Here is a 27,965-nt window from a genome sequence, read left to right on the forward strand (position 1 = left end):
GTCCACTTGCAAAGGGGTTTCCACACATACATGCTAATATGTTAAGCTTTGCTCCACACTGGCGTTACATATGAACAGTTGTCACACAAAAGTGAGTAAGGTTGCTAATATCCTGGATTTTGAGTATAGCGAAAGTTTTAAAATAGTGGTATTTGTCTGAGTGTTGCTGGTCCCAGTTTAAAAGGTATGCATGTGCATAAACAGACACTGTGTGGTGAGACGACTGGTTTAGGATGTGGGGGGGAGAAGGAGAAAGGAGGTAAGGGGCAGTGAAAGTGGGAGGAGAGTGTCTGGGTGTGGGACTGTCATCCTATTGAGGGGAGTAGCTGTGTTGTTTTGATCGAAATCCAGCAGATGTGGGAGAGAGGGGTGTGAGTGAAAGAGAGAGAGAGAGAGAGAGAGAGAGAGAGAGAGATATTTCCACCCACCCAACAAGGAGACACACTCATAAACAGCAGGCAGACCGAGTGAGAGTCAGAAAGACACAGGATCTCAGGGCAGCAGCAGTTCATACAGCGAGGCAGACAGAAACAGAGTTTCATTGAGAGAAGATGTTTTATTAAAGGCGGAAGGAAAGTCACGGAGACACACTCAAACACACACACACTAATAAACACAACGCGTGCCACCCAGACAGAGAGGCAGGAACCAGCTAAACCCAAGATTTACTACCATTAGCCAGAGAGGAAAAGTCCAATAGGGACAAACATACTAAACTCTTTCTCCCCACGTCACACTCACACACACACACACACGTACTGGTGCTGAGTGTGTGCTGTACTCAGCGTGAGGAGCAGGGCTGATCGACCCCAAAGAAGTGGAGCATCAGGGAGGAAGGAGAAAGCGACTGGATGGATGCCTTTTGCAGACTCAGCGGCCTGGACCCTCTGTGGGTGAGTTTGTGATGTGTTCACTGACCCTGAACAATTTATTGTATGTTTTTACATAATGTAGCACCCTATGCAGCTTAGTTATAAAGAGTTTGATGTTTTGGGTGCGTCATGCAAGATTTTATTGTCACAAAATTAATGGTCATTTGTTATAAGCCAATAGCCTATTAATGAGTAAATATTTTTTTAAAGATTGTTTTTGTCTTTCTGAACCTGCATTATGAGCAGCCTCTGTTTATGTACATTTAAATGCACGACACAATGAGATAATTTAGATATTTTGCTTACTTGCTCCTGTTCCTGAGCATTGATGGGATTTAGGGATTAATGCTATTAGCATTAGCCACATTAGCATGCTGTTCTTGTGTCTTTGGCCATCAACCGTGCGTCTCATTAGCATTCGACAGGTTTTTATTGTCCATTGCTAAACAATAAAATTAAAAATAAAAGGCTTGTGTGAAGAAGAGGAAGAGGGGGGGATGGGTTCACCTAAAATGTTAGCTGGCAGCACTCAGCAGTAGGCTACAGGAAGGAAATCACCATAGCATAGGCTACACTGACCTTCTCAGTTTGCATATCTCTCTGTACGTAGATATGCGAGTGCAATAGAAATCAGAGGCAAAGTAAGTCTGAATGGGAGAATTTACATTTGATGCGTGTCAGAGTTGCATTTACCATCACTCTGCTCTCTGTGACACAGCACAATGAGATGCTGAGAGGTGGAGATGCAGCACACTGAGCTGATGTTGTTGGAAAGGCTTTTTAGTCTTGTATATGAGTAAACCTCCACATTCTGAATCCTGACTCGAAAATAGAAGGATTGGCCGCGATCCAGCTGGAATGCCAAAATTATTGAATGCACTCCCGACTTGCCTCTTTCCCCCCCTCTTCTGCTCTCTCCCTCTGTGTTTCTGTTTCTCATTATGGCTCTTTCTCTGTTTTTGCTCCTTCAAAACCTCAAAACAATGGCCATCAAACTTTGTTGAGAAAGCAAAAGTACTTTCTTTGCCACCAAAGTTCAAAGTACAAGATGTGATGTTCTGAGCCACATTGCATCCATCACAAAGCAAAGAGGATGTTTTAACAGATGTTTTTGTCTCCTGTTGGCTGCAAAGTACTTCCAGTTATTGACTGTAGTAATCAAACCTTCACATACCTTTGGAGCAGCGTCATTGTCTACTCATTGGTCGCAGCCTGAGGGTAGTGATGGGGATTTATATGGCTTTAATACTGAACTGAACATGCACAATCCAGCTCAGCAGAAGAGGTTTGATCCAGAAACACTTATGCATGCAAGATTTATGGGGTGGAAAATTAAAAAAAAGTCCAATTTAGGAGCTGGAAGTGTATTTAGTGTCTTTCTTTTTAAATCACGCTATCATGTCATTTGAAGTGAAACTGTGAGGAAAAGTGATCAATGCCTTCTAAAATTACAATAGTTCATACACGCCACATACTCACATAATGCTGTTTTGCTCACAAGCCAGTGCAAGATTTCATTTATTTAACTTGTTATTAGTCACTGAATTGCTCTATCAAATCTAGAAAATGTAAAAGGGGACACCAGCAGATTTGAAGCACAGTAAAAAGTCTCCACTACTTTCACATCACTGTGTTTGTCAGGTAAAAACTAGAGACCTTATGGTACCAAAGCTGTTGGCATCTACTAGTTTACTGCAACCACTTAAGCTAAGGGTGAGAAACAGGATAAGTACTGAACAAAATGCACAAGAAAGTGCTTGGAGAAGTGGGTTTGACAAGTTCCATTTCTTACATAAAAGTGTTCTGTTCAGCCGCCTGCCACTGACCGCAGGAGTCAGAAGGGTCTGTGAAAGTAGCCTCCCACGCACTCCCTCTCAAGAGATTTATCACTTAAATGGATTTTGGTACATCGGTGCTCACAGAGACCACTAGTATACCAAATGCCATGTTCGTTACACAACCTAAAACGCCTATTTTATAAAGATTTTGCTATGTGTGACCCAGGCAAAGATGTGTGTGCCACCTCTGACAGTCAGACCGTGATTCAGGCACTTGTGGCTCCAGAGGCGGGAAACAGTTACGATTGACGGTAAACTTAAATTAATTACTATTCGTGCTGGGATATGCCGCCCTCACGAGTGGCAGCAGTGCGTCTCACCTGACGTGGTTCACCGTCAGGGTTGTGTTAGATAACGACCCTGCAGCTGTCACCAATTGAGACCTTGCTCCCTAATCCCAGTTGGGAGTCTACCAGCAGGGCCAGACTACTCCGCCATACGAGAAGCCTTAAACCACTTCCTGTGGTGACTCCGCAGGGCAGCCTCGTTAGCACAGCCAGACACCCTGCCCCTAATTAGATCAGCAGGGTGATAAACAAGGGACGCAAGACAACAACAAGCCACTAAGCCCCCTTTTTATTTTATTTTATTATATTATTATTTAACCTATCCTGTTACATAATCTCAAACTTTTGGCAGCATTTGCCCAACACACCTCGTCTGCCTGGACTTTTATTGTTTATAGGCTTCATTATTAGTATAATCCTTGACCTCGCTTTTTAATGTGTTGACAGTTTACATTGTCCTACTCAAATTAGGAAACAAGCCAGAAACTGACTCCGCTTTTTGAGCAAAAGAAAGGCCTCTTCAACTCTCACTCTGTCAGGATTGGGCAGACACATTTACTGTTGACTCGATGTGGTTTCAGTCTCCGCTGCTCTGATGGATGAAACGTAGAACCCGCACCAAGTCTGGAACTTCTCTGGAATTGGCTCTCACATGCTTCATCTTGTCACATGATGGATATAAACTCACACTTTGACTCTTAGGCATATTCTCTTGATCTAAAACTTCTGTCTTTGTTACGTTCTCTCTGTTGTAGGACTGGAATCCGTACGTGGTACACAGCCAACCCAGACCTGACCCAGTGTTTCCAGAACACAGTACTGGTGTGGGTCCCCTGTATCTATCTGTGGTTGCTGGCCCCTTTCTACTGCCTTCACCTCTACTGCCATGACCACGGACGCATTCGAATGTCTTGCCTCTGCAGCGCCAAGATGGTGAGAGTTCACTCAGACTTTGGCCAGTCAACAAGATCCCCAGTACCAACAGAAAATAAATATACTGTAAAATGTGACCGTAAAGCTTTGATATTCAGTCTTCCATTACTCTCCTGTCCTGCTCAGGTGTTGGGTTTCCTGCTGGCCTCCTTTGGCTTCGTGGAGTTCTTCTACATCCTGCTGGAGAGGAGCCAGGAGATCCAGCAGCACATGGTCTTCCTAGTCAGCCCCATCATACGCAGCATGACTGTGGTAAATACTGTCGCTCTTTCATGATTTTACTCTTATTGCTATACTTACTATACTGCAAAGTGATGAATCTATAAATCAAGGTCCATCGTAAAAATTGATATTGTCTTACAGGAATACATCACCCACAAAATTATCATTTGTATATCAATTACTCACCTTGTGTTCGCTTGAATTTTTCAAGAGAACTTAGTTTTTGCTCACATGCCAGGACTTTAAGGCAACACAGGGTGAGCAATTGATATACAAATAGTCATTTTTGTGGTTTAAGTATTCCTTTAGATCAGTTTGTGGACTCATCCAACTGAAACAACTAGTGCATGTACAGTGTGGGGTATGACAGCACAAACAAAAGTGTATTTCATTCATACTTCTGAAATCTAATTGTGTATGAACTGTTATGGACATATAGAGGGTGTAAAACTGTTGACAAGACCTTAAATAATAGAAATAGTCTCCTTCTTTAAAACTATTTGATTACAATTTCTAGTGATAAGTTGTTTATTCCTGATCAAGTTTTAAGAGGTAATGAAACGAGAGGATGTAAAGACAACACACAGTGCATACCAAAGAATCATATAATTGTGTATAACTTTTACAGACTCCCAGTGCATCCATGGTGTGTGTTTGGAACATGCTTTAACTGTTGAGCTATAATTTGTTGCTCTGGGTAACAGAGAAGTTTTGGGAATATTTCCGCCTGGCTCACATGTCAATGTGCAGGCAAATGAAAGGATATAAAGCCTATGTATGTGCAGTATGTTGGCCAGACACTGAGGTGCAAATATGCATAACCAAGGTTAGATGTATAGTGTTGCAGGCAATTCAAATATTTCAGTACCCTGTAAACGCCGCCAGTAGTTGACGATCACTCATCAGGGTGCAGAGTACATGTGTAGTGACATCAGCTACTATTTGATGTGGAATCGCCGTACATACGTATGTGCAAAGTTTCAATGCAATGAAAAATGGGATTGGTAGGTGCTGGATAAGTGTGAGACCATATGACATAAAGAAAATAATGTATATAAACCAAACATATGTCAGTTTTAGAGACGTATTCCTTAAAAAATTATTGCAGGATGATCCTAGTCATAAACTGTGAGGATTGACTCACTCCTGAACTCCAGGTGGACGGTCAGTGCTTGTACACTCAAGTTTATTGAATCAAGGTTTTTGTTGATGCATATCCAATCATGTAGGCTTTATTATTATACATTTTGCAAATGTTCAGTGGTGGCAGTGCATTGACCAATCATGTGCTTCAAATCAAGCTCATTTGAATCTCTTCCAACCTTGTCGTTCATCTATGACGAAAAAACTCACAAAAACCACCAAATACAAAGGTGATGAAACACAATTGTAGCCTACGTTAAACCTAATTACATAGAAAGGTTCCGTCTTTATATAGGCTACAGGTGTGATGCTGGACTGGGAGTTTTGACGCCAGCTCCTTTTTTGAGCGCCATTGTTCTGACCAAGACTGTATTTACAGTAAGGTGAAACGCGTTTAATTGCAATGCAGGAATGGAAGAAAAGATAAATGACAAAACATTCATCCAATTTACCTTGGAATAAGAGGTTTTGAATAAACAAAGCCATACCCACAATCCATAGTGCACATTGATATGCTTGCTCAGGTCTGAGGAGAAACAGCTCAAACCACTCAAATGTTTAGATCCAAATCAGGGCAAGACCTGTGCAGAGTTATGCAGTCTAGATGACATCATTAATCTTCATCTCCACCCTAGTTTGATTGTTTGTATTTTTGTCAGCGCTACAAAAAAACTACTCTCTCGATTTTCATGAAACATGGTGGAAGGGTGTAGCATGGGCCAGGGAAGAACCAATATAATTTTGGAGCAGATCCAAATCACAGGGCGTACAAACACGTTATTTTTTCTTTATGGAAATGGCCTTGGCGGAGGTCTACGCTCTTTAAGTGCCCTTCAAGTTACACATGTTGTTTGTCTCATTTCCATCTAAACATCTTGAATCAAACTATAATGCCCGCCCTACATGGATCAGAATGTAAGGCGTGTGGGGTGGGCTACAGAACATTATTTATAGAAGATAAGGGCTAGTATGCAATCAGAGAAATGTTCTCAGTGGCTTGTGTTGATGGAAACAAAGCTGAATGTTTCTCAGAACATCGATCCCACTCCTTTTCTACAGATTTTAAATTATACTTGACTAATGAGTACGTAGGAGAAAACATAAGAGGGGTGCAGTTGGCGACATGGGTGGCATGGCAAGTTTAAAATGCTGTTTACTCTGAGCAGGAGTGATGTAAGAATTACAATGCCATACAAGGGTGCTGAGTCCGGAAAAGAAAAGGTTGCAGTAGTTGCCCAGTGAGCCTGTAAAGCTGACCTACAGCACCGTATACTTTTACTCACAAAGCTTCCTCTCTCTGCAGCCTTATACAGGTCCTGCACAGTCTCCAAGTCAGACACCCTGGGCCATCTGTGGTCTTTTCAGACTCCTGAGTAAATAGAAGCACGTGTTTGGGTAAAAATACACAGAGACGTCTCTTGTATCGCGGGATATATTTCAAAGGTCATTTATTTTGAGGATATAATTGATCAGACAAACAAACATCTACTAAATCAGATTAAGAGCTTGTCACTGATCTTTAAATGTACTTGCCAGAGCTATCTCTATTAAAGGATATCATTTTCTTGATGCTGATTGTAGCCACCCCCCACCGGCCATTCCCTGGACACAGGCCTGGAACACTGCGCTCTTGTTGCTCCAACAAACTTATTTTGTTGCCCTTCAACTCAAGTTAATGTATGGGAACAGTTTTTAGCCCACAAACGAATCGTGGTTGCTATTGATGAAAACCACACGCATGACACTGACTATAATCAGCAATACCATGACATAAAAGTCCTATTCCTTCCCAAAGCACTGCACACTTCCCATGTAATTATAAGGTAGGGTTTTTGATTCGGGCTCAGTGATGGACTTAGTTCCACCCACTGACTTCTACAAACAGATGGGCTGATGGTTTGCAGCAATATGGCAAGTCAGAGCGGAAGGCTAGGAATAGGAGGGTCCTGACCCTCAGATGCTGACCCAAGGTCAGCTGTATGATTCCCTCACTTATGTTAAGGTTTGGATTGGGGCTGATGCAGCCTCAACCACCTCAGTATAGGACTTTAAGTACCAGCAGTTCAGGACATAAAGTACTTACCATGGGCTATGTGCCACTGACTGATACAGTGTGCAGTCCCAGGGGAGACTTGAGTTGATAAAAGAGTCAATGTGCTGTTGTTGTTGTTGCTGTGTTATAAAAAACTGTATTTTAGTAATCAGTCAAGTGTTGTTGATTGGTTTAAATACTGTAGTAATCAATATTTTCGAATCAACAGTGGATCAAATGACTATGTGTAGTGTAAAAGGCATTGCCGACCCAAAAGCATCTAAATTCAAATTCTTGGATGTTCACATACTTTGAGTTGGCATGTTTTCCCTGTGTGCCTTTTGGCTCCAGTCTCCAGTCAGGTGGACTGGAGACTCTAAATTCCCCATAGGTATGATTGTAAGTGCCTGTCTCTCTGTATTTATCCTTCAACGTATCCTTCAATAGACTGGATCAAATGTGTAGGGAAAATGAATGAACAAAAGAATACATAATCAGTGTGTCACCACAGCAAATAAAACCCTGTATGTTGTTAGTGTCCACCAGAGCACATGAAGATGTTCACCCTCTTGGCCACCACACTCTGTACACATCTCCACGTAAAATGTATAAGGTTGTTGTTGTGAAAAACTTATATAATTACCAGGCCGTTTAGTTTATAACAGGACAGTACTGTGGTTCATCCAAAAGTAACCAATGTGGTTCCCATTACAAAACCCGCTTTTGCCCCACTTGGTGATGAGCTGGCATGACAAAGTTACGTCTCACTTGGCCACTTGGCTCAGTGGTTCACAGCAGAAGCATTCTTGATGACAGTCAGCCGTGTCCAAACACTGAATCAGGCCTATTTTTGAGAAAACATCACAGTATAGAGGATTTTTTTTTTAAGGAAAGTATATAATAACATTAAGCAATGTGTGCAGGGCATGTGGCATACCATACATGTGTCATTTTTTTAAAAGCGGAAGTCAGTCAGATCAGAGCTGCGGCCAGGGAAATCTCAAAACCACCATCGGCTGCATTAGACCAGACTAAATCTGATTACACCCTCTATGCTCTGATGAAAACGTTGGCAGGGATGTTGGCAGCTAATACGAGAGAAATGGGGTTTTATTTTCTTCAACTGAATTAGTGGAAAGAAGATTTTCCCAGAGTAAAAGTAAAAAGTCACCATGAAAAGAAAATTGTTTGGTTTGAAGTTGAGAACTAATAGTAACTATAAAATGAATTGGTAAGTAAATAAGATCTTTTTTTGTTCCAAAAAGTCAATTGATCTTTTTCCTTGTTGAGTCACTCCAGGCCGTTCCTAAACGTGGCATCACAGAAATGTAAGTGCTTTCTTGCTCAGGGACACAGTTGTTTCCTCTCCTGTGTTGTAAGAACCCCTCATGTGAATTCTTAAATTCAATCTTTCTGTCTCTCTTTGTCTCTCTCTAGATCTTGGCCTTATGCATCATCCAGTTGGAAAGAATAAGAGGCTGTCGTTCCTCTGTATTCCTCTTCCTGTTCTGGGTCTTGGCTGTTGTCTGTTCCCTGGTGCCTCTCCGAGCGAAGATCCAGCTGGCCATGGATGAGGTATGTCTTTAGCCTATCAATTAATATGGAATATTACCACTACAATATACCATTTTACAGAAATATCATCACTGTGTCATATTAACACGCAATGCTGTATATTCCAAACATCCAAAAACTTTCTATATTGAAAATGATGAATAATTCAGTGTGTTTGTCAGGTTTGAACTCAGTGAACTTGCAGTGTCAAAACGCCATGCAGGCATATCTCATCAGGTCTACTCCTACCCATAGTCTAGACACAAGACTCCAGCAGCACAGCTTGAGATATACCCTGTGTCAGCAAATAGTTTGTTTCATCCTCTAAAGTTAATCAAGTGCTTGAGGATGACACTGCCAATTCTGGTCAAGCCTGTATGTGTTTAAGTTCCTTTTCTTCCTGTGTCTCGTGTCAGACACTGCAATCATTGTTGTAGCCTATATGGGGTAAATTTCTATTTAAGCATCCGTGGGGCAGTCGCATTTGCATTTCTATAAAAAACACACAAACACACACACATCCATATTTCTGTTTTATCGTCCCCAGTGTGACATTCCCACACTACTTGGGGGAGAGTAATGATGGCTCTGGGATAAATGATGGTGAGGCATGGCAGCCCTGGGTCAGACCAGAGGAACGTCAGCGCTGTGTTTATGGGCCTACACTGCTGTAAACACAGCCAGATGGAAATCTATGCATCCACACATAATGCGAGGCCATTTAGAATTTAGAAGCAGATGTTTTTATTTCATTCAACCACACGCGTGCTCATAGTATACACACGCGACCGACCGTATATTTCTCCAACATATCGTACATCTTGATTAACCAAATTCATATGGATTCTGAGTAAGAGCTACTCACTGCACCCACAAAACAATAAACAAAAGAAAGTTATCATTGACTTCATGTTATCATGCTAACTCTTGTTGAAGCAATAGTTTGACATTTCGGAGAAATACGCATAGCCTACTGTACTTTCTTGCAAAGAGTTACATTACATTACATTACAGTTCATTTAGCTGACGCTTTTGTCCAAAGCGACGTACAACGTACGTAACGTACTACTCGCATGTCTGTAGAGTAAATATGAAACTAACGCTAGCTTAATCAGCTAATTAGCTTAACTTAGTGCAAACAAAGTAGAAACAAAGGGAAACAGCAAACCTGACTCTCTCCAAACACGGTATATCTTGTTTAATCCGTACAAAAGTAAAGTGGTTTGTGGTTTTTACGTGTTTCTGGTTGGAGGAATTTGTTATCTTTGATCAGAGCCAGGCTAGCTGTTTCTCCTATTTCCATTCTTTGTGTTAAGCTAAGCAGCTGCTGGCGCTAGCATTATATTTGGCATGTGTTTTTGTATTAGTGCATTAGAAAGCGGTATGGAAACGACAAAAAATTCGATACAATTTCCTCAATTGCATCTTCACGGATATTCGTGTGGATTAGAATCCTTATTTATTTTGTCTCCAGACAGCATGAAAAATGGCCAATACCAGATTACAAGATAGACCAATGAAAGACTTGCGCAATTGAAAGAAATTCCTGAAGATCTTCTCTCATAAAAGGGTTAGTTGGCCAAGGTGACTGGTTTATAGTCTGTTTAGTGACAGCCATGTGCAAAGCCTATTTGATTGCTCCAAACCAGTTGATGAAAACACGCCAAATTCTCATTTTGCTTCAGATGCTGATACCTGTACTATTTCAGGGGGAAAATGTGTCTGAGATGGTAAAAAAGTATTCTTATCTTATTGTAGATGTAACAAGAACAAAAGTGTTGCAGTACAGCGCCACAGTTTTTCCCTGTCTACTGTGTTGGCTCACATTTACATATACATTTTCTAAATATTTATGAAGAAAGTGTCTAATTCACATCGCAGCGTTAATGGCGCGAGTTGAATGAGTTCATATTTGTGGACCCTTGGCCATTATTAATCGTTTGACCTACATTTCATTCCCACCCACTCTCCGACCATCCTGACTCTGTTTTTCACTGTGTGGCCGGATTCATTTGGCCCCTTCATATCTCCTTTCTGGGCACAGCAACACACTTCTCTTTAGAGAAAGTCTGTTACTGTTTACCATGGCTGGGGCTGTCATGCCTAGCCACTCTGCTGCGCAACAGAGTGGCTGTGGCAGTGGCCTTGACCCAGTAGTAAACAATGCCTCTGCCAAACCCCACAATTTCTGTACGTCAAGAATAACATGCGAGTCCTACATTTCACAAAAGTCTCTGAACGGTTAATATTGCAGCTGCTCCCTTGATTGAATGTAAGGGTGCTGGTTTGTGAAACCACAATCTCCCTATTTACAGATACGGACTCTTAGCGTGACTGAGGGGCAGCTTTAACTATCGCTTCATTTATATAAAGTACACAATTAAAGACTTTGGGTTTTCACTCTGATTTAGCCTAAAGGTCCAAAATACTCTTTATTGTGTCTGTGTTCTTGGTGTATAAACCATATCCTCTGCTACACAATGTGTAAGCATGGGAAAAGTCATGTAATTAATTTTCGTGTTGTTGTGAAACTGCACACAAAACCACAGTGAGGATGAATGACCCTGTATACCACAGGATGTTGTGTGATTTGTTAAGTAATATTGAAAGACATGAAACACATTTTCATCCTGTTGAAAACCTTATGTCTTGATTAAAGAAAATTTGTATTTTTCTGTGGCATGTGCACAGCCACAGAGCCAATTAATTGTGTCCCCAGCTTAAAATAAAAGTACAAAACTAGTCTGGAATAGCTCGAAACAAATAAACTGAAGGAACTCTCACAAAAACACTGGTATTTTTCAGCTGTGCAGCAGCCTCATAATCTGTGCTTTCTTATTCCACAGGGTATTGCATCTGACATTGTACGATACCTCGCCTTTTTCTCCTACTTCACAATCCAACTGGCCCAGCTCTTCCTGTGCTGTTTTGCTGACCAGCCTCCAGAGGGGAAAACTGTCCTGCAAAAGGTAGGCAGATGAGAATGTATCTCTCTTCCGTCAAAAAAAGTCCACCCCTGTCCAATACCCAGGAAAGAAAATGCCTGAGCAGCTGTCTTGTGGTTTTCAACTTTTGTTGTCAAGATATTTTTTGCTTTTGGAGGAAATGATGTGATACCCCTCCCACCCTCCTTCCACTCTCACTTCACCGCTTTAGCTTCCTATGAGGGGAGTGTGAATGTGTGTGTGTGTGTGTGTGTGTGTGTGTGTGTGTGTGTGTGTGTGTGTGTGTGTGTGTGTGTGTGTGTGCGCGTGTGTGTGTGTGTGTGTGTGTGTGTGTGTGTGTGTGTGTGTGTGTGTGTGTGTGTCGTTGTTCTCAAGCATACCATCAACATGATTCACTTACTTCAGCGTCGGATAACATCATGACCACTGCTTAAAGTCTGTGACCACATAACAGCACAGGAAGGACTTAATACGGATATCACTATCCCATCAAACATGAGCCTGACGACACTTTGTCAAGCTCGAAATAGAGAGTGGATTCAGGACAGCTGGCAGGTGAATGACAATTAGCTTTTAATCAATCAAACAGACGTGTGACGTAATATTTCCCCTGTGATAAACAATCAAAATAGCTGGAAAAGTCCCTAAGAAACTGTTGGCCGGTGGTGAGGGTGCAGAAGCCGCATTTTGGCGTGGTGGACACACCCATTGGTCACTCCTTGGTGTGTCCTCTTCGTCTTCCTCCACCTCCTCCTCTCCGAACCCACGCTCCGGTTAGAGTTACTCACAGGAAGAGAGGAAGTGAGGGGACGAAGAGTGAGCATGCTGGTAATGAAAACAGCAAACACCCTGGTGAGGGGGTGGCAGGGTGGAGAGAGATGCCATGAATAATGCGTGAGAGGACAAACTTTCTGTGTATGTGTATCCACTTGTTGGACAGTTTGTGGATAATGACACATTTCCGCTCTGTCTGCGCTAGACCTCAGAACGTCATCTTCACCCTGCGCTAACACTGAACTCTATGTATTCTGACCTGTGGCAGTTCATGGCCTCTGCTCCCCCCACATTGGATCACCTGACTGTCCAGTGCTGTTTACACACATTAGCATTCTTAAACACACTCCTCACAAGAGCACCATTCAACCATCAACTGACAGCCTCTGTGAAGCTGTGTATGTCTCGAAAACCTTAAAGTGGTGAGAGATTTACTGCGAAAACAACAATAAGTCTGGTCTTTAATCTGTTGCAGAATCCCTGTCCCGTGAAAGATGCCTCTTTCCTGTCAAAGATCCTCTTCTGGTGGTTCACTGGGTAAGATGGTTCTTTAAAACCACCTCATTATTTGGCCTCAGCTGACTCACGATAGCAACAGTTTGTACTTGTTTACAATAATATGTGTGTTTTGTTGATGATCATGTGCGTGAATCATCCTCCTCAGGCTTGTTGTGAGAGGATATCGCACACCGCTGGCAGCAGAGGACCTGTGGACCCTGAGGGAGGAAGACACGTCACGCAAGATCATCTCGGAGCTGGAAGAGGATTGGACAGATGAATGTGCCGAACTTCAAAAGTGAGAACGCCTGATAATTAATGTCTGGGGTAGGCAGACATTTTGGTACTGTACTTACACTAAGCTTGCTCTATGGGCTCCATGGTTGCGGAATATCACCTGAAGATCCAGGTCATTTTTTTTTCTCGGAAGTCAAACCTTTTTTGGTGCATCCGCCACTGTTTCAAGTTTCAAGTTTTATTTGTCATATGAAAGTTAACACAGTGTTCAACAGTACAATGAAATGTGTGCGAGAGAGACAGCATGTCAGCTCAGCAAAATCAGCTAAATTTAATTTTATATATATATAAAATTAACATATACATATACATATATACATATATATGTATATATATATACATATATACAATTGAGCTAAACAATAATTACAAAAGTTACAAAATTACAAAACAAATACAAATAAAACTTAAGAAAAATATAAGAAGTAAATATATTAAATATATTTATATTTATTTAGTGCAGACAGCAAATGAGTGAGTGTGTCTGTGGTTGAGAAGCCTGATGGCTTGGTGGTAGAAACCGTCCCTGAGTCTGGTGGTGGTGCAGCCAGGCTCCTGGTTCGTCTGCCTGAGGGTAACAGGGAGAACAGTCTACGTGCTGGGTGGCTGTGGTCCTTAATGATGCTGTGTGCCTTCTGGAGGCACCGCTGTTGAAAAATGTCCTGAATTGCCGGGAGACTGTTGCCAATGATATGCTGTGCCGCCTCCACCACTCTCTGAAGCGATTTGCGGCTTTGAGCAGAACAGTTCCCGTACCAGACTGTGATGCAGGCCGTCAGCAAGCTCTCAATGGTTCCTCTGTAGAAGTTTGAGCAACTTTCATAGGAATGAACGGGGCCCCGTCTGCATCGTTGTATCCAGTTCTCTTTATTCATCCATGGCTCACAATGACAATGCTAACATGCTTAGTTTAGTGTATGAGCATGCTAACGTTTCCTAATCGGCACAAACACAGAGTTCAGCTGAGGCTGATGGGAATGCCAATTGTTTTGCAGGTATTGTATAATTTGGTTTGAGCCTGCCTGATTCGTTTGTAATGCAAACTTTATGTTTTGAATATTTAGTGTCCAAGGCCAAGGCAAGATAATTCTGATGACATCACCTGGGTTATTTTATTTGACTTTAGGAAGCTCCATATAGAGCCACAGAAGACTTTTATATGGAGTATGACACCTGTTGTTTTCAATGATATGCATTGACTTTCATGCATAAGGCCTGTGATTGGCTGCCTAATCTTCCATGTTTATTAATGGTACCATTAAGAAACGGGCAGCATTAGACCAATCTGCACAGAGAAAAGTGGTGCAGGACAAGCACATGTTGTCTTTCATGTTTCCTCAGGCTCATATGGCTATTTTGACACAGGCCTGTGATCGACTAGTGCTTCTCTATTGTCACAGCTTAACAGCCAAAGAATAAATTCTGTTTTATTGCAATGTGGTCAACCATCAGCATGGTGCTGGCTGAATTAATGACCCAAACAGAGCACGACTTCGCTATGATTGCGGTATATTGACATTCGGGACATCTCATCAACGGAGGCATTTTGAGCCAAAAACAGGTCAAAAGGAGTCCCTTGAGGACATACAGCACCATAATGCCAGGGCAAGAGCCCTGTGTCAAAGCTTGTTAACATGATCCAGCTCTTTGAAGATCCCTCGTTAAGTACAATAATTATCTCAGTGAATAATGCTTGTTGCTGCTGGAGAGTTCTTGAATCCGTCAGTGATGGTATGAATAAAAAGAGGGGGGTTTTTTTACAGTCTGTTTTACAGTGAAGGCTTGAAAGGCGCCAGCATCATTTTGGGCATTTCTGACACATGTGTTGTCTGTAACTGTGTGTGTTCTCTCCCTCTGGCAGGCAGGAGAAGGCCTTAGCGTCGGGTGTGGCGCTGGGGAGCAGACTGCCAGACCAGGCTCAGCTCCTGAGGAAGCTGCAGAAGGAGCAGAGCTCTGGCTTCTTCCTGCTCAGAACGCTGGCACGCAACTTTGGTCCATACTTTCTGACCGGCACCCTGTGCATCATATTCCACGATGCCTTCATGTTCGCCATCCCCCAGGTGCTCAGGTAAGACTTGCAGGAAGAGAGCAGCAAAGCCTAAATCTGCTCTCACAATGAGTTCAAGCTGTCAATAAATAGCTGCCAATTTTGGGAGATATTAGCTTTTTTTCAACCCAGTGCCCTAAAGCTCAGGGGTGTTTGGTTTGTGGTGCAAGCAAAATAACAAAAAAACAAGACAATTCACAAATGTTCTTGTGTATAGTTTGCTTATTCTGCATGAAGATAGAAATCAGGCAGTTGTGCTTTGATAACAAGTAGTTCTCAAAAACATTGCTCATAAAATGGTTTCTATCACGAGTAACCTTGTCATTTTATTTGGAAAGAGATGTTGTTATTGAGTTTTTTTCAAATATAACTTTTTCAATGAGTCCCACAAACCAAATGGCATTGTGTGCACTGTATTAAGAAAAGCTGCAGCCAATATTTCCAAACCTCAGCTCAGACTGAAATTACCTGGATGTACTACAGTCCAGGCTGGAGTAAAGATAGGTTTTAATGTGTGTGTGTTTTTTTGGTGAGGGTGGGGGTGGGGGAGATTTGGGTTAAGAGGTTTTATTTGCGTGTCATAATTTACAGAAGCATGGGTTTAGCAGATTGTGGGAAAGCACCACGGTCTAGATATCTATAGTATATATACAGTATATTTAGACTACTCTTTGGTAGATATCACCTTCATTGTCTTATCTTCAATGATTTGAGACTCAGACAACCACACAACAACAAAAGCTGGCAGCAATGAAAATGGGTCATGGCTGACCCGCCGCACAATCCCACTTGCCAGACTGGAATGTTGTTGTTGATGCACAGCACAGAAACGGTGGAAGTGTTAATTACGGTCATGGAGCTGTGAGCAGGAAAAGTAGACGAGACCACAGCCCTCTGTGTTCCAGTGAGGAGGACAGCCGGAGAGGGAGAGGAGGCTCTAAATGGCAGAAATGCTGTCGTACCACAATAATGGAGCCGCTGGCCAAGTGTGAGGGCAGCCTGGCCACAAGCTGAGCACTGTTGTGCAATCTGAGCTACTTTATGCGGACCAGTCAGCCAGCAGCCGCAGCAGCAGCACTCACGACCATTGGTTTAAGACGCACGATGAAAGTCACATAATACCACATTGAACTAAAAAAAACACAGTTTAAAAAATCATGTTGAAAGAGTGAAAGCCTGTCTGCTTTGATTTGTTGAATTCACAACTTTCCAGGGAAAACCATATATAGATCGTCCTGTGTGTGCAAACATCCTGATCAAGCATCAATCTCTTCCTCCACAGTCTTCTTCTGGATTTCATGAGAGACGAAGATGCTCCGCTGTGGAAAGGCTACTTCTACGCCACCTTAATGTTCCTGCTGTCCTGTCTCCAGTCCCTCTTCAGCCATCAGTACATGTACGCTTGCTTCACAGTGGGAATGAGGGTGAAGACAGCTGTTATGGGCTTGGTTTACAGGAAGGTGGGTAAATCTATATCTACGGTCATGTAGCCGCTAACCTCTAAGCGGCACATAAATTACATTTCAAATGGCAAAAACAAAAATCTGCCTTTCCTTCCAGACAGGAAAAAACTGCTTTTTACCTAAGATGAATGATCCTCTGAAATCTTTACGAGGGTCTAAATTTATATCGGACAACTAAGGGCTAAAATGTCTTTGTCTCTTTTGTTGACAATCCAGTCTTTGGTGATAAACAGCGCTGCCAGGAGGACTTGCACCGTTGGCGAGATAGTGAATCTGGTTTCGGCAGACACTCAGAAGCTCATGGACTTTGTGGTTTACTTCAACGCTGTCTGGCTGGCTCCTATTGAGATTGCTCTTTGTCTCTTCTTCCTCTGGCAGGTATGTCAAAATGTTTTCACAATGGCGCTCATTCGCGCACGACTGCATTTAAACTGAAAGCGCCCTTGACAACGTTTCATTCTTTGTTTTATTCAGCAACTCGGCCCGTCGGCTTTGGCAGGAATCGCCACTGTCATTCTAATTTTTCCACTCAACGGATTCATAGCGAAGAAAAGAAGCAAGCTGCAGGTAAAAGCAGTTGCGGGAATCCTTCACACTTTCGCTCCAGTAGCCCAGACATCTGGCGTGTTAGGTCAGGGATGCCACAGCTGGTTTAGATAGTGGCTGAAGAGCCGTGTGGGTGTCTGGCCTGGATGGTACATTCTCTCTTGTCCTTTTGATGTCTGCCCCATATAACGTGTTTGAAAAACAATGAAAGGAAAGGGTGGGCCGAAGGAAAACATCATTTTTCATTTCTTTGGAAAAACAACAGACGGTTCTGTAAATTTGGATGCCAATTTAAATCGAACTCAGTCTTGAATGCAGTGACCGCATTCCTGGCCCTTTGTTGTTTCCTTGTCGTAAAAATCACTAAAATGTAACAAGCAATAAATTCTTACTGAATTAAACAAGCTCTATGATGTTCAGGAAAACTACTATGGCTGTAACAAACGCAGACAAACCATGTTCACAAATGCATGTATTTGCTTCGGTCTGGTAATCGTCTTTCAACTCTGCTGCAGTTTCACCTTCGGAGAATTTAGTTTTTTTAAATACAAACCTCTTTGTCTGGTCAACAGGAGATCCAAATGAAGTTCATGGATGGCCGAATCAGACTGATGAATGAGATCCTGAATGGAATAAAGATCTTGAAGTTCTACGCCTGGGAGAAGGCCTTCCTGGAGAAGGTTCTGGGCCAGAGAGAAAAGGAGCTCCAAGCCCTGAAGAAGTCTCAGATCCTTTATTCCATCTCCATTGCATCCTTCAACTCCTCTTCTTTCCTCGTAAGAGCACAAAACCGAAGGAGCTACTATGATATAAATAAAATACATACAGACCTCAGCATTTTGTGCAGCTGCAACGATTATTTGTATAATTCATTAGTCGATTGACAAAAAAATAATCGGCAACTATTTTGATAATCAACTAATCGGTAAAGTAGTTTTTAATGCGAAAATGACAGAAAATGCTGTTTTCAGCCTCTCAAATATCAAAATGTCCTAATTTTCTCTGTTTTATATCTTTCTCCCCAAGATTGCCTTTTCCATGTTTGGAGTCTACGTGACGCTCGATGACAGGAACGTCCTGGATGCACAGAAAGTTTTTGTCTCAATGGCGCTGATCAACATCCTGAAGACCCCGCTCAGCCAGCTTCCATTCGCTATAAGCACGACCATGCAGGTAGGTGACATTTTAATTGAATACTCGTGATTGCGCTGAGATGTGTTTTCCATCTGTGGTGCCTGATGAGATATATGATGGAGTTAACTAACTGCTGACTCTGTTTCAGGCTATGGTTTCACTGAGGCGTCTGGGAAAGTACCTGTGCTCAGAGGAACTGAAAGTGGACAATGTCTCAAAGGCTCCGTCGAGTTCTGGTAAGAACCCCACCCATGTATAAAGCTTAACATTAAATAAATAAACTGCTATTCTGCACTATTTCATTTCACCAATTTCCACAATTTGTTCCCCCATACTGACAGTGTAAAATCATACGCTGTCATAATCAATATAAGCAGCCCACAATATTTTGTTGTTTATATTCATGGAGTACCACAGCCTTGTATGGATCATATGCACTGTCACTTCCTTGGTCCCTGGCTGACTTTGAGACAGCGTAATTATAGGATGTTCCCATTTAGTGGTTGAACGTAAATCACAGCATGAATTCAGACATATGATTCATAGAGGAATAAAAAAGAAAATACTGCAATCCTCTGTCTGTAATCTGTCAACACTTCCTAAAACAGCTTGTGAAAAAGCAACAGCTCTGTAATTTGAATGATTAAGCAAATTCACTTGTAATTACGCCCAGGCTGCACTCTGAAGAGTCACTTCAAGGGGGAATTTTGTTTTGAAAGTTTGTTTGTGGCTCAGGTTGAAAAGACATGTCCTGTCTTCAGTGTTTATTGCAAGTTTTGTTCATTTTGCTCAACCTTTCATGTTTGTTTAGATGGGGAAGACGTGGTGATAAAAAACGGCACTTTCAGCTGGTCTGCAGAGGGCCCGCCATGTCTTAAAAGGTATGAATTATAAAAAAAAGAATACTAAATCTACAATTTAAAAAAAAAAGAGAGACTTACAGGGCAGTTCCTTGTTTTGTTGACAGGATCAGTATCCATGTGCCACGAGGTTCCCTTGTGGCTGTGGTCGGACATGTGGGCAGTGGAAAGTCCTCCTTGTTGTCCGCCATGCTTGGTGAAACAGAGAAAAGAAGTGGCCATGTCACTGTTAAGGTACGGAGCTTGTTTTTCACGTGTAAGTTCTATTCTTAGTTGTGGGATTCATCATTTAATAAATACTGACAGTCTCTGTTTTGACATCTGTCTCCACAGGGCTCCGTGGCGTATGTGCCTCAGCAGGCCTGGATCCAGAACGCCACAGTCCAAGACAACATCTTATTTGGCCGTGAGAAACTGAAGACGTGGTACCACCGAGTGTTGGAAGCCTGTGCACTGCTGCCCGACCTGGACATCCTACCTGCAGGAGATGGTACAGAAATTGGGGAAAAGGTATAGAAATGGAAATTATATGATTTTTATTCTTGTCTCCAAACCTCTGAGTATATCTAAACTTTCAAATAATTGTGTCCATCCAGGGATTGAACCTCTCTGGTGGGCAGAAGCAGAGGGTGAGCCTGGCCAGGGCCGTCTACAGAAAGGCTGATGTATACCTCATGGACGATCCGCTGTCTGCTGTAGATGCACATGTGGGTCAGCACATCTTTGACAAAGTCATTGGACCAAAAGGAGTCCTAAGGGACAAGGTAATACATATATTGTAACAAAACCAAATGCAATTCAGCTGCAAAAAGCCACAACATGGTTTTACAATCCCTAGACCACTTACAAGCATGCTGCGTGCGCTATTGTTATCATAATATGGAAACCACCACTCTGCTGACACTTTTGTTTTGAAGAAAGCCTCAATTTAGTATGGGTTTGTGCTTACATGCTATTTTTCTGATTTGTGTGGCTTGCTATACAGACCCGCATCCTAGTGACCCATGGGATGAGTTTCCTGCCACAGGCTGACCTCATCCTCGTTTTGGGAGATGGCGAAATCACAGAAAGCGGCTCCTACCAGGAGCTCCTCAGCCGCCATGGCGCCTTCGCTGACTTCATTCACACCTTCGCCAACACAGAGCGAAAAGAGAGCGCCATACAGAGAGGTGAGAAACATTCTCTTAAACTCAAATGGAACTTGGAGAGCACAGACATCCGCCAAGGCCAATGCTGCACTTATGTTCTACTCGGGTGGTCCCACTTCCCGAGTTGGGAAGTCATTCTTCCGAGTTTTTTGTGTTCATGAGCTTTAAGACGCAATGTGAAAACATGCTACAAATACGATGTGTTGTACTTTATTTATCAGAGCTTGTAAACAACACACGTCTCTATCTGTTTCCGAGTTGTTGTTCCGAATTGAGGGGCAGTTCACGTGAATCTTTCTATTCGGGACCTTATTTTTCAGATAATTCCGACAACACAAAAAGTAATACATAATTCATGTATCCACCACTTCATTCAATCCATTCCAAAATGTAATGGGTTCTTCCTTGGCCCATGCTACACTCTTCCACCAAGTTTCATGAAAATGGGCACAGCAGTTTTTCCGTAATCTGACAGACAAACAAATCGAGCCGAAAACATGACCTCCTTGGCGAGATAAAAATGACCATACATATAAACTTCAGTGTGTAAAGAAAGGAGGAACAATATGTAATAAACATCAGTCCAAAAAAAAGAAATCACAATTAAAAGAAATACAACTTTTTAACTATTTTTCTTGCAGCTGGTTCCAGGAGGTCCAATGCTCGACTCAGCATGGTCGACTTCATGCCCTCCTCCAGAGACCTGTCCCAGGAGCAGCTCATTGGGTACGTAAACAAACGTGTAAAATGCCATAAAGATGTTTGGCATCCCAAGCAACTTGTTTACTGACCTCTGTACTCTCCGTATCCTCCAGGGGTGACACCACAAATACCAACCTGCAGAATATGGAGCCTGTGTCTGAAACAGACCAAGAACAGGTACCAGAGGACTTGGGAAAGCTAACTAAGGCTGACAAAGCCCACACTGGAAGGGTACGTCTGAAAATGGCTTTTGACTTCACCTCTAATGGTGTGAAATTGTCAATACAAACCAACCCCTCCGATTTACTAATACATTTTGTGTTGTCCAACAGGTGAGGTTGGCGATGTACAAGAAGTACTTCAAGACCATCGGCTTGGTCATCATCATTCCCATCGTCTTCCTGTACGCTTTTCAGCAGGGCGCCTCATTGGCTTACAACTACTGGCTGAGCATGTGGGCTGACGACCCGATCGTTAACGGCACCCAGATTGATACGGACCTGAAACTGACCGTGTTTGGTGCACTGGGCTTTGTGCAAGGTCAGTTTTGTCGATTCTCGTGGGCAAACTACAAACTACAAACAGTTGACAAGGTTTGGTAATGTTCATCTGATTTGATCAAACCTCTTTGCCCTCTCTTCAGGTATCGCCATCTTTGGTACAACTGTCACCATCTCCATCTGCGGCATCATCGCCTCCCGCCACTTGCACATGGACCTGCTGAACAACGTGCTGCGATCTCCGATGTCTTTCTTCGAGTGCACGCCCAGCGGCAACCTACTTAACCGCTTTGCCAAAGAGATCGACGCCATCGACTGCATGGTCCCCGACGGCTTGAAGATGATGCTGAGCTACGTCTTTAAACTCATGGAGGTCTGCATCATCGTGCTGATGGCGACACCCTTTGCAGCCGTGATCATCCTGCCTCTCGCTTTCCTTTACGCCTTTGTCCAGGTACATTTTACCCTCCAACGTTTCAACACTGAAGACTTTGATCTTTATTTGTTCTTTAAGAGTATAATGTTCAAGGTGGCTCAGCAAGAGCTGGGTTCCATTACAGTGTGTTATTGGAAAGCTCCGGGCTCCAAAACCAACCCTGCTGATTTTGCCATTCACTTGTGTTTTGTTCCTTACGTGCTGACATAGATGTTACACACATTCACTAAGAATTATAGGAAAGCCCTCAGTGCTCCCACTTGGTTTCACTCATTAAAGCTGGTGTTTTACTTTTCCACTGTGGGCTACAGAGCTTCTACGTCGCCACATCCTGTCAGCTGCGGAGGCTGGAAGCTGTGAGCCGCTCGCCCATCTACACCCACTTCAACGAGACGGTGCAGGGCGCCAGCGTCATCCGGGCCTTTGGCGAGCAGTCCAGGTTCATTCAGCAGACTAATGAGAGGGTCGACTTCAATCAGACCTCCTATTTCCCCAGATTTGTGGCCACTCGGTAAGATGATATGTGATGATTATAATGTGATTTCATTTCATTTATACATTCATTCGCTCAGTAACAGTTCATAAGGGACGGTGATGATTCATAGCAACAAGAGTTGCTGCGATTGCTTTATGTTACATTACACAAAATGACTTCTGGCTTTAGAAATGAGGACAGATTTTGGTACTGGCCTGTTCACAGCTAAATCAATATTACATCCACAGGTGGCTGGCAGTCAATCTGGAGTTTGTTGGTAATGGTGTGGTCTTAGCTGCTGCCATTCTCTCTGTGATGGGAAAAGGCACCCTGAGCCCAGGCTTAGTTGGTTTGGCAGTGTCACACTCCCTCCAGGTAAGAGGCTCTGCCAACAGACACGCTCACTCACATTCTCACAGTAGTTTTGGAGGTTTCCCAATACCCGACCTATTAAGGGGATAGTTCGGAATTTTTGAAGTGGTGTTGTATGAGTTACTTATCCATAGTCAGTGTATCACCTGCAGTAGATGAGGGTCGGCACGCCCCCAGTTTGCAGAAACAGACAGGAGGACCACCACTGAAGTCAAGGTATGTGCTGCTAAACGTATTTTAGCCACCTAAAAAAAATCAATTTCAGTTTAAGTGTACGCTATATTTAGAACATTTTCATAGCTTTACCTTGCTGTCAGACAGCCCGTACCGACTGGGAACTGATGCCGTTATCCGTGCTCTCTTCAAAGCCACCAGACTCCTTTGACAAACAAAGTCCTTTTACCTCACATAACACACAAGTTGTTGGTCTACCACTGCCTAGTCGGCTAGTTAGTTTGTGTTATTGTGAGACTTAAGTGTTTTAAAGGGTTAATTCGGACTCACCAAAGTCATAAAATAACACAAATGAACTACCCGATCGAGGCAGCAGAAGACCAGTGACTTCTGTTGTGGCTTTGAAGAGAGCATAGATAACGGCTTCAGTTGCCCATCAAAAAGGGCGATCTGACAGCAAGGTAAAGCGTTAGAAAATACACCTAAACTGATATTATTGTTTTTTAGGGGGGGGGTTTTAGGGTGCTAATATACGTTTTGCTGCTGCTCCCGTCCACAGCAGTATATTGCTTTGCTTCTGTGCCATAACTCCTGTCTGTTTCTCCAAACTTGGGGCGTGCCGACCGTCATCTACTGTAGGTAATACACTGACTAATGGTAAGTACATCATACAACCCCACTTCAAACAATCCAAACTATCACTTTAACATACAAGACAGCCAACTTCATACACTACACAGCATTGTGGGACTTTTGCACGCTGCATGTTGCAATTAGAGGTTGAACTGGAAAAAGTGGAATATACATGCATTGCTTTACTCAATCAGCAAATGCATTTTCAGTGCAGGAAAGAAACTTACCGTATTAAAAGTAAATCTCATTGCGTTGGATATTACAGGTGACTGGAATCCTGAGTTGGATTGTAAGATCCTGGACTGATGTGGAAAACAACATTGTGTCTGTGGAGAGGGTCAATGAGTATGCTGATACTGCTAAAGAGGTCAGTGTTCCCGCTGCACACACATAAACAAATCACTGCTCACAACATTAAATCCAACACCATACAACAAGAAGCATTTTTTGTTCTTTACTCACCTTTTCTTATTGTCTCTTTCAGGCGAGTTGGAATATAGAAAGCAGCACTTTGCCCCTGGCTTGGCCCCAGAGAGGTGCTATCGAGTTCCAGGACTACGGGCTGCAGTACCGTAAAGGCCTTGAGTTGGCTCTGAAGGGCATTACATTGCAAATTCATGAAAGAGAGAGGGTGAGTCATCTTGTGAGATCAAAACAGCTTGCAAACTTAACCAGTCTTAATTTCTGGAAGACTTCAATTGCTTGAATTGAAGAATTATGGCCGACATAAATCCTGACTTAAAAGCCTCTTTTCCAGGTTGGAATTGTGGGTCGGACAGGAGCGGGGAAGTCCTCACTTGCACTGGGAATCTTCCGGATCTTAGAGGCAGCAAAGGGAAAGATCTTTATAGATGGAGTCAACATTGCCGACATCGGACTCCATGACCTCAGATCCCGCATAACAATCATTCCTCAGGTGTGACAGTAGTAATAACAGAAACTGAGCCCTGGCTTTCGTCACATAAACTGTTTGCAGTAGCTGCAATCCGTATCCAATGCAGAACAGGACATTCTAAATTGTAATAATCTACGCAACCAGTCTGGTTCTGAACAACATCTGCTGTCCTCTCTCCCAGGACCCTGTGCTGTTCTCAGGCTCGCTCCGGATGAACCTCGACCCCTTTGACACGTACACAGATGAGGAGGTGTGGAGGTCACTGGAGCTCGCTCACCTCAAAAACTTTATTTCTAATCTGCCTGACAAACTCAACCATGAATGCTCAGAGGGAGGAGAAAACCTCAGGTATACATGACTCATTGCAATGTAGATAAACAGACGCCCATGTATTATTACAGGGATATCCACACAACGCCTCAGCCTACATACAGGATTGAATCTCATAAGTGATTCTGTCCCTCTCCTTCGTCTGTGTAGTCTGGGTCAGCGACAGCTCGTCTGCCTGGCCAGAGCCTTGCTGAGGAAAACCAAGATCCTGGTTCTGGACGAGGCGACAGCTGCTGTGGACCTGGAGACAGACATGCTCATCCAGTCCACAATCCGCACACAGTTTGAAGACTGCACCGTCCTGACCGTCGCTCACCGCCTCAACACTATCATGGACTACACAAGGTACTTTACAATCCACTAAGTGGGGATATTTTATGGTATCTAGTTGACTGACAGAAAACAAAAACAAATGATCATTTGGATTGTTAATCATTCATTTTAAGTCGTTTATCAAGTAAAATACCAAATATTTGCTCGTCAAATGTGAAGATTTGCTGCTTTTATCTGTTTCATATAATTGTAGCATGAATACATTTGGACTTACTGTTACTCAGATAAAGTAAGCCATGGAAAAGCCTTACTTTGGATTTGGAAAGGCATTGGTCATTATGTTTGACATTTTAAAGATAAAATAATTAATACAAATTCTATTACTTTGTTAAGAAATCCATTCATAGTTGCAACCCTACAATGTACTTACTACAGTTAATTAAATGTGAATCACATGCCCAGTTATAGGCTTGGACACCCCAAAATCAACAGCGTTATTACACACACAGTATATGTTAAATCAGGTGTAATAAAATATACTGGATCTAAAACAGTCTTTCAACCTTTTTTGCCGCTTCACAGAGTGATCGTCATGGACAGAGGCCATATTTCTGAGATGGACTCTCCTGCCAACCTCATCGCACAGCGGGGACAGTTCTACGGAATGTGCCGGGAAGCTGGGCTGGTCTAAGTCTTCATTGGGCTTCTTCTTACCATGCAGCTGGTGTCCAGGTGTACAAATGTTGCACTGTGACTCTCCAGCACACGTTAAATCGGGCCATTCCAAGCTTTGTGGCAGCTCAAAACGCCTCTCCGTGAGGGCATTGTCAATGAATCTCAAGAGCAGCTCCTGGCGCTGGTTTTTAACACACAGACACGCTGTCTGTAAAAACATTGTTATCCTCGGATGATGAACATTCAAAAGAAAGCTACAGTGGATTGTAGCGTCTCAAAGCTATAAATATTGTATGTAGAGTAGTGGAGTCAGTTTATTCCACGAAAAGGATCCAGCCCAGAGCTACAAGCTGAGAGCACCACAAATCTTAAGGATTTTCATTCTCTTTTTGAATGGGAGCTTTATTATTTTTGTAGTTATATTTTATAAAGCACATGACATATTTTTTTAATGTCGTCTCAGGCTCACACTTTTCTTAGCCTTGTATACCAAGAAAGAGGCGATTTTGTAATTGTAAACTGATATTTTGTCTTGCTGTTCCAGAAACTGGGACAGGAAATACTCTGGCACAATATCCTTCAATAGGTTCACCCTGGCAAACGCAGGGGAAGTGAGGTTTTCACTGCCTTCAAATTCTCAGCTGGAAGCATCCAATTTGGAGTTTTTATATGTCAGTGAAAAAAGAGGAAAACATTAATGTGTGCCAAGACATTAGCAATCGTCCAACTATGGTGCGGCTGTTGTTTATTTCTGTCAAAGTAAACACATAAAAAAAGTCAATAGAGACCTTGCTGGTCAGATTTAACCTGACGCCGGTAGTGAAAACCACCATGAATGAAGAGAATTCGTCTTCAAAACAATGGTGATAAATCTCTGTGTGATTGTCTCTCTGCCATCACCACACAACTCAGGCCATATGCAGAGAAGAAAAAAATATTGTTCTTATGGTGCTGACATGACAGACTGTAAATAGTCCACGTTGACCTTTACTCTCCATTCAAAGAAAGAACCCAATGAACTTTCCAAAGAGAAGAGACATTTACTATTTTTGTCTTACTGGTTTAGACAATAAGAGAAACCCTATAGTTTATTTATGTCATATGACAAAATGTATTAAGTGACCTTAAGATTCTGAGGATTGTATTATATTTATACTTTTTATAACAAGCTTGTTCATTTTTTCACTTTTACTATTAATGTCCTGTCTTGTACCATCATGCTGAATAATAAAATGTATTTGAGTCTGTAATCAAATTCATGTTTTTTGTAAATGAGTGAGGGGACAAGATCGATAAAAATAATTTATTTCAGTCAGCCATTAAAATCACACATCGACTATCGTTCCTTTTTAACAGGTCAAAACATTTACATTACAGGTCATTTATCAGACGCTCTTATCCAGAGCGACTTACATTGAACTAACTACAGGGACGGTCTCCCTGGAGCAACTAAGGGTTAAGTACCTTGCTCAGGGGTGGCAGCCTGGTATTGAACTCCCGACCTTCTAGTGTTTTGTTTGGAAGGCGTACCACTAGACCATTTAGACTTCTGCTTTCTCATCTCAAGTCTTTAGGGATTCACGTAAAGTCTCATTGTTGTGATGCACAAAGTACGCCTGACTCATTTAAAGTCTCAATTCTCATTTCTACATCTCTCATTAACATATTCACTTTTGTATCAGAGTTTATCCAAAGTAAACAGAATTATGAATAGTCACATTATGATGCATGCGACCAGGGATGTGATTGACTCTGAATCCACATACGTTCAGCGTGACTGTCTTCTAATAATCATAAACACTAAAATCGGTATTAATGCTAATTAATTTAATTATATATATATATATAAAATATTTTAATAATAATACATATTACACTGATATAGGAATATGCATGGTGTAAGGTAG

General features: G+C 42.4%; 1 protein-coding gene across 1 annotated transcript; it reads left to right on the plus strand.

The window, feature by feature from the left end:
- Positions 1 to 655: 655 nt before the first annotated feature.
- Positions 656 to 27,308, plus strand: abcc6a (ATP-binding cassette, sub-family C (CFTR/MRP), member 6a). Its single transcript, XM_029432873.1, is given in 32 exon segments — positions 656 to 893; positions 3,753 to 3,761; positions 3,763 to 3,930; positions 4,057 to 4,182; positions 8,765 to 8,902; positions 11,728 to 11,850; positions 13,076 to 13,137; positions 13,265 to 13,396; positions 15,257 to 15,463; positions 16,725 to 16,902; positions 17,122 to 17,283; positions 17,380 to 17,472; positions 18,024 to 18,227; positions 18,478 to 18,624; positions 18,734 to 18,821; positions 19,397 to 19,466; positions 19,553 to 19,679; positions 19,779 to 19,955; positions 20,042 to 20,209; positions 20,431 to 20,614; positions 21,235 to 21,319; positions 21,409 to 21,526; positions 21,628 to 21,835; positions 21,939 to 22,249; positions 22,543 to 22,742; positions 22,955 to 23,081; positions 24,151 to 24,252; positions 24,370 to 24,516; positions 24,643 to 24,801; positions 24,962 to 25,128; positions 25,261 to 25,455; positions 25,966 to 27,308. Coding segments are annotated over 32 exon segments (4,533 nt in total). The 5' UTR covers positions 656 to 851; the 3' UTR covers positions 26,075 to 27,308.
- Positions 27,309 to 27,965: the final 657 nt, after the last annotated feature.

This window comes from Cottoperca gobio, chromosome 1 (genome assembly GCF_900634415.1).
Source record: "Cottoperca gobio chromosome 1, fCotGob3.1, whole genome shotgun sequence".
NCBI classification, from domain to species: Eukaryota; Metazoa; Chordata; class Actinopteri; order Perciformes; family Bovichtidae; genus Cottoperca; species Cottoperca gobio.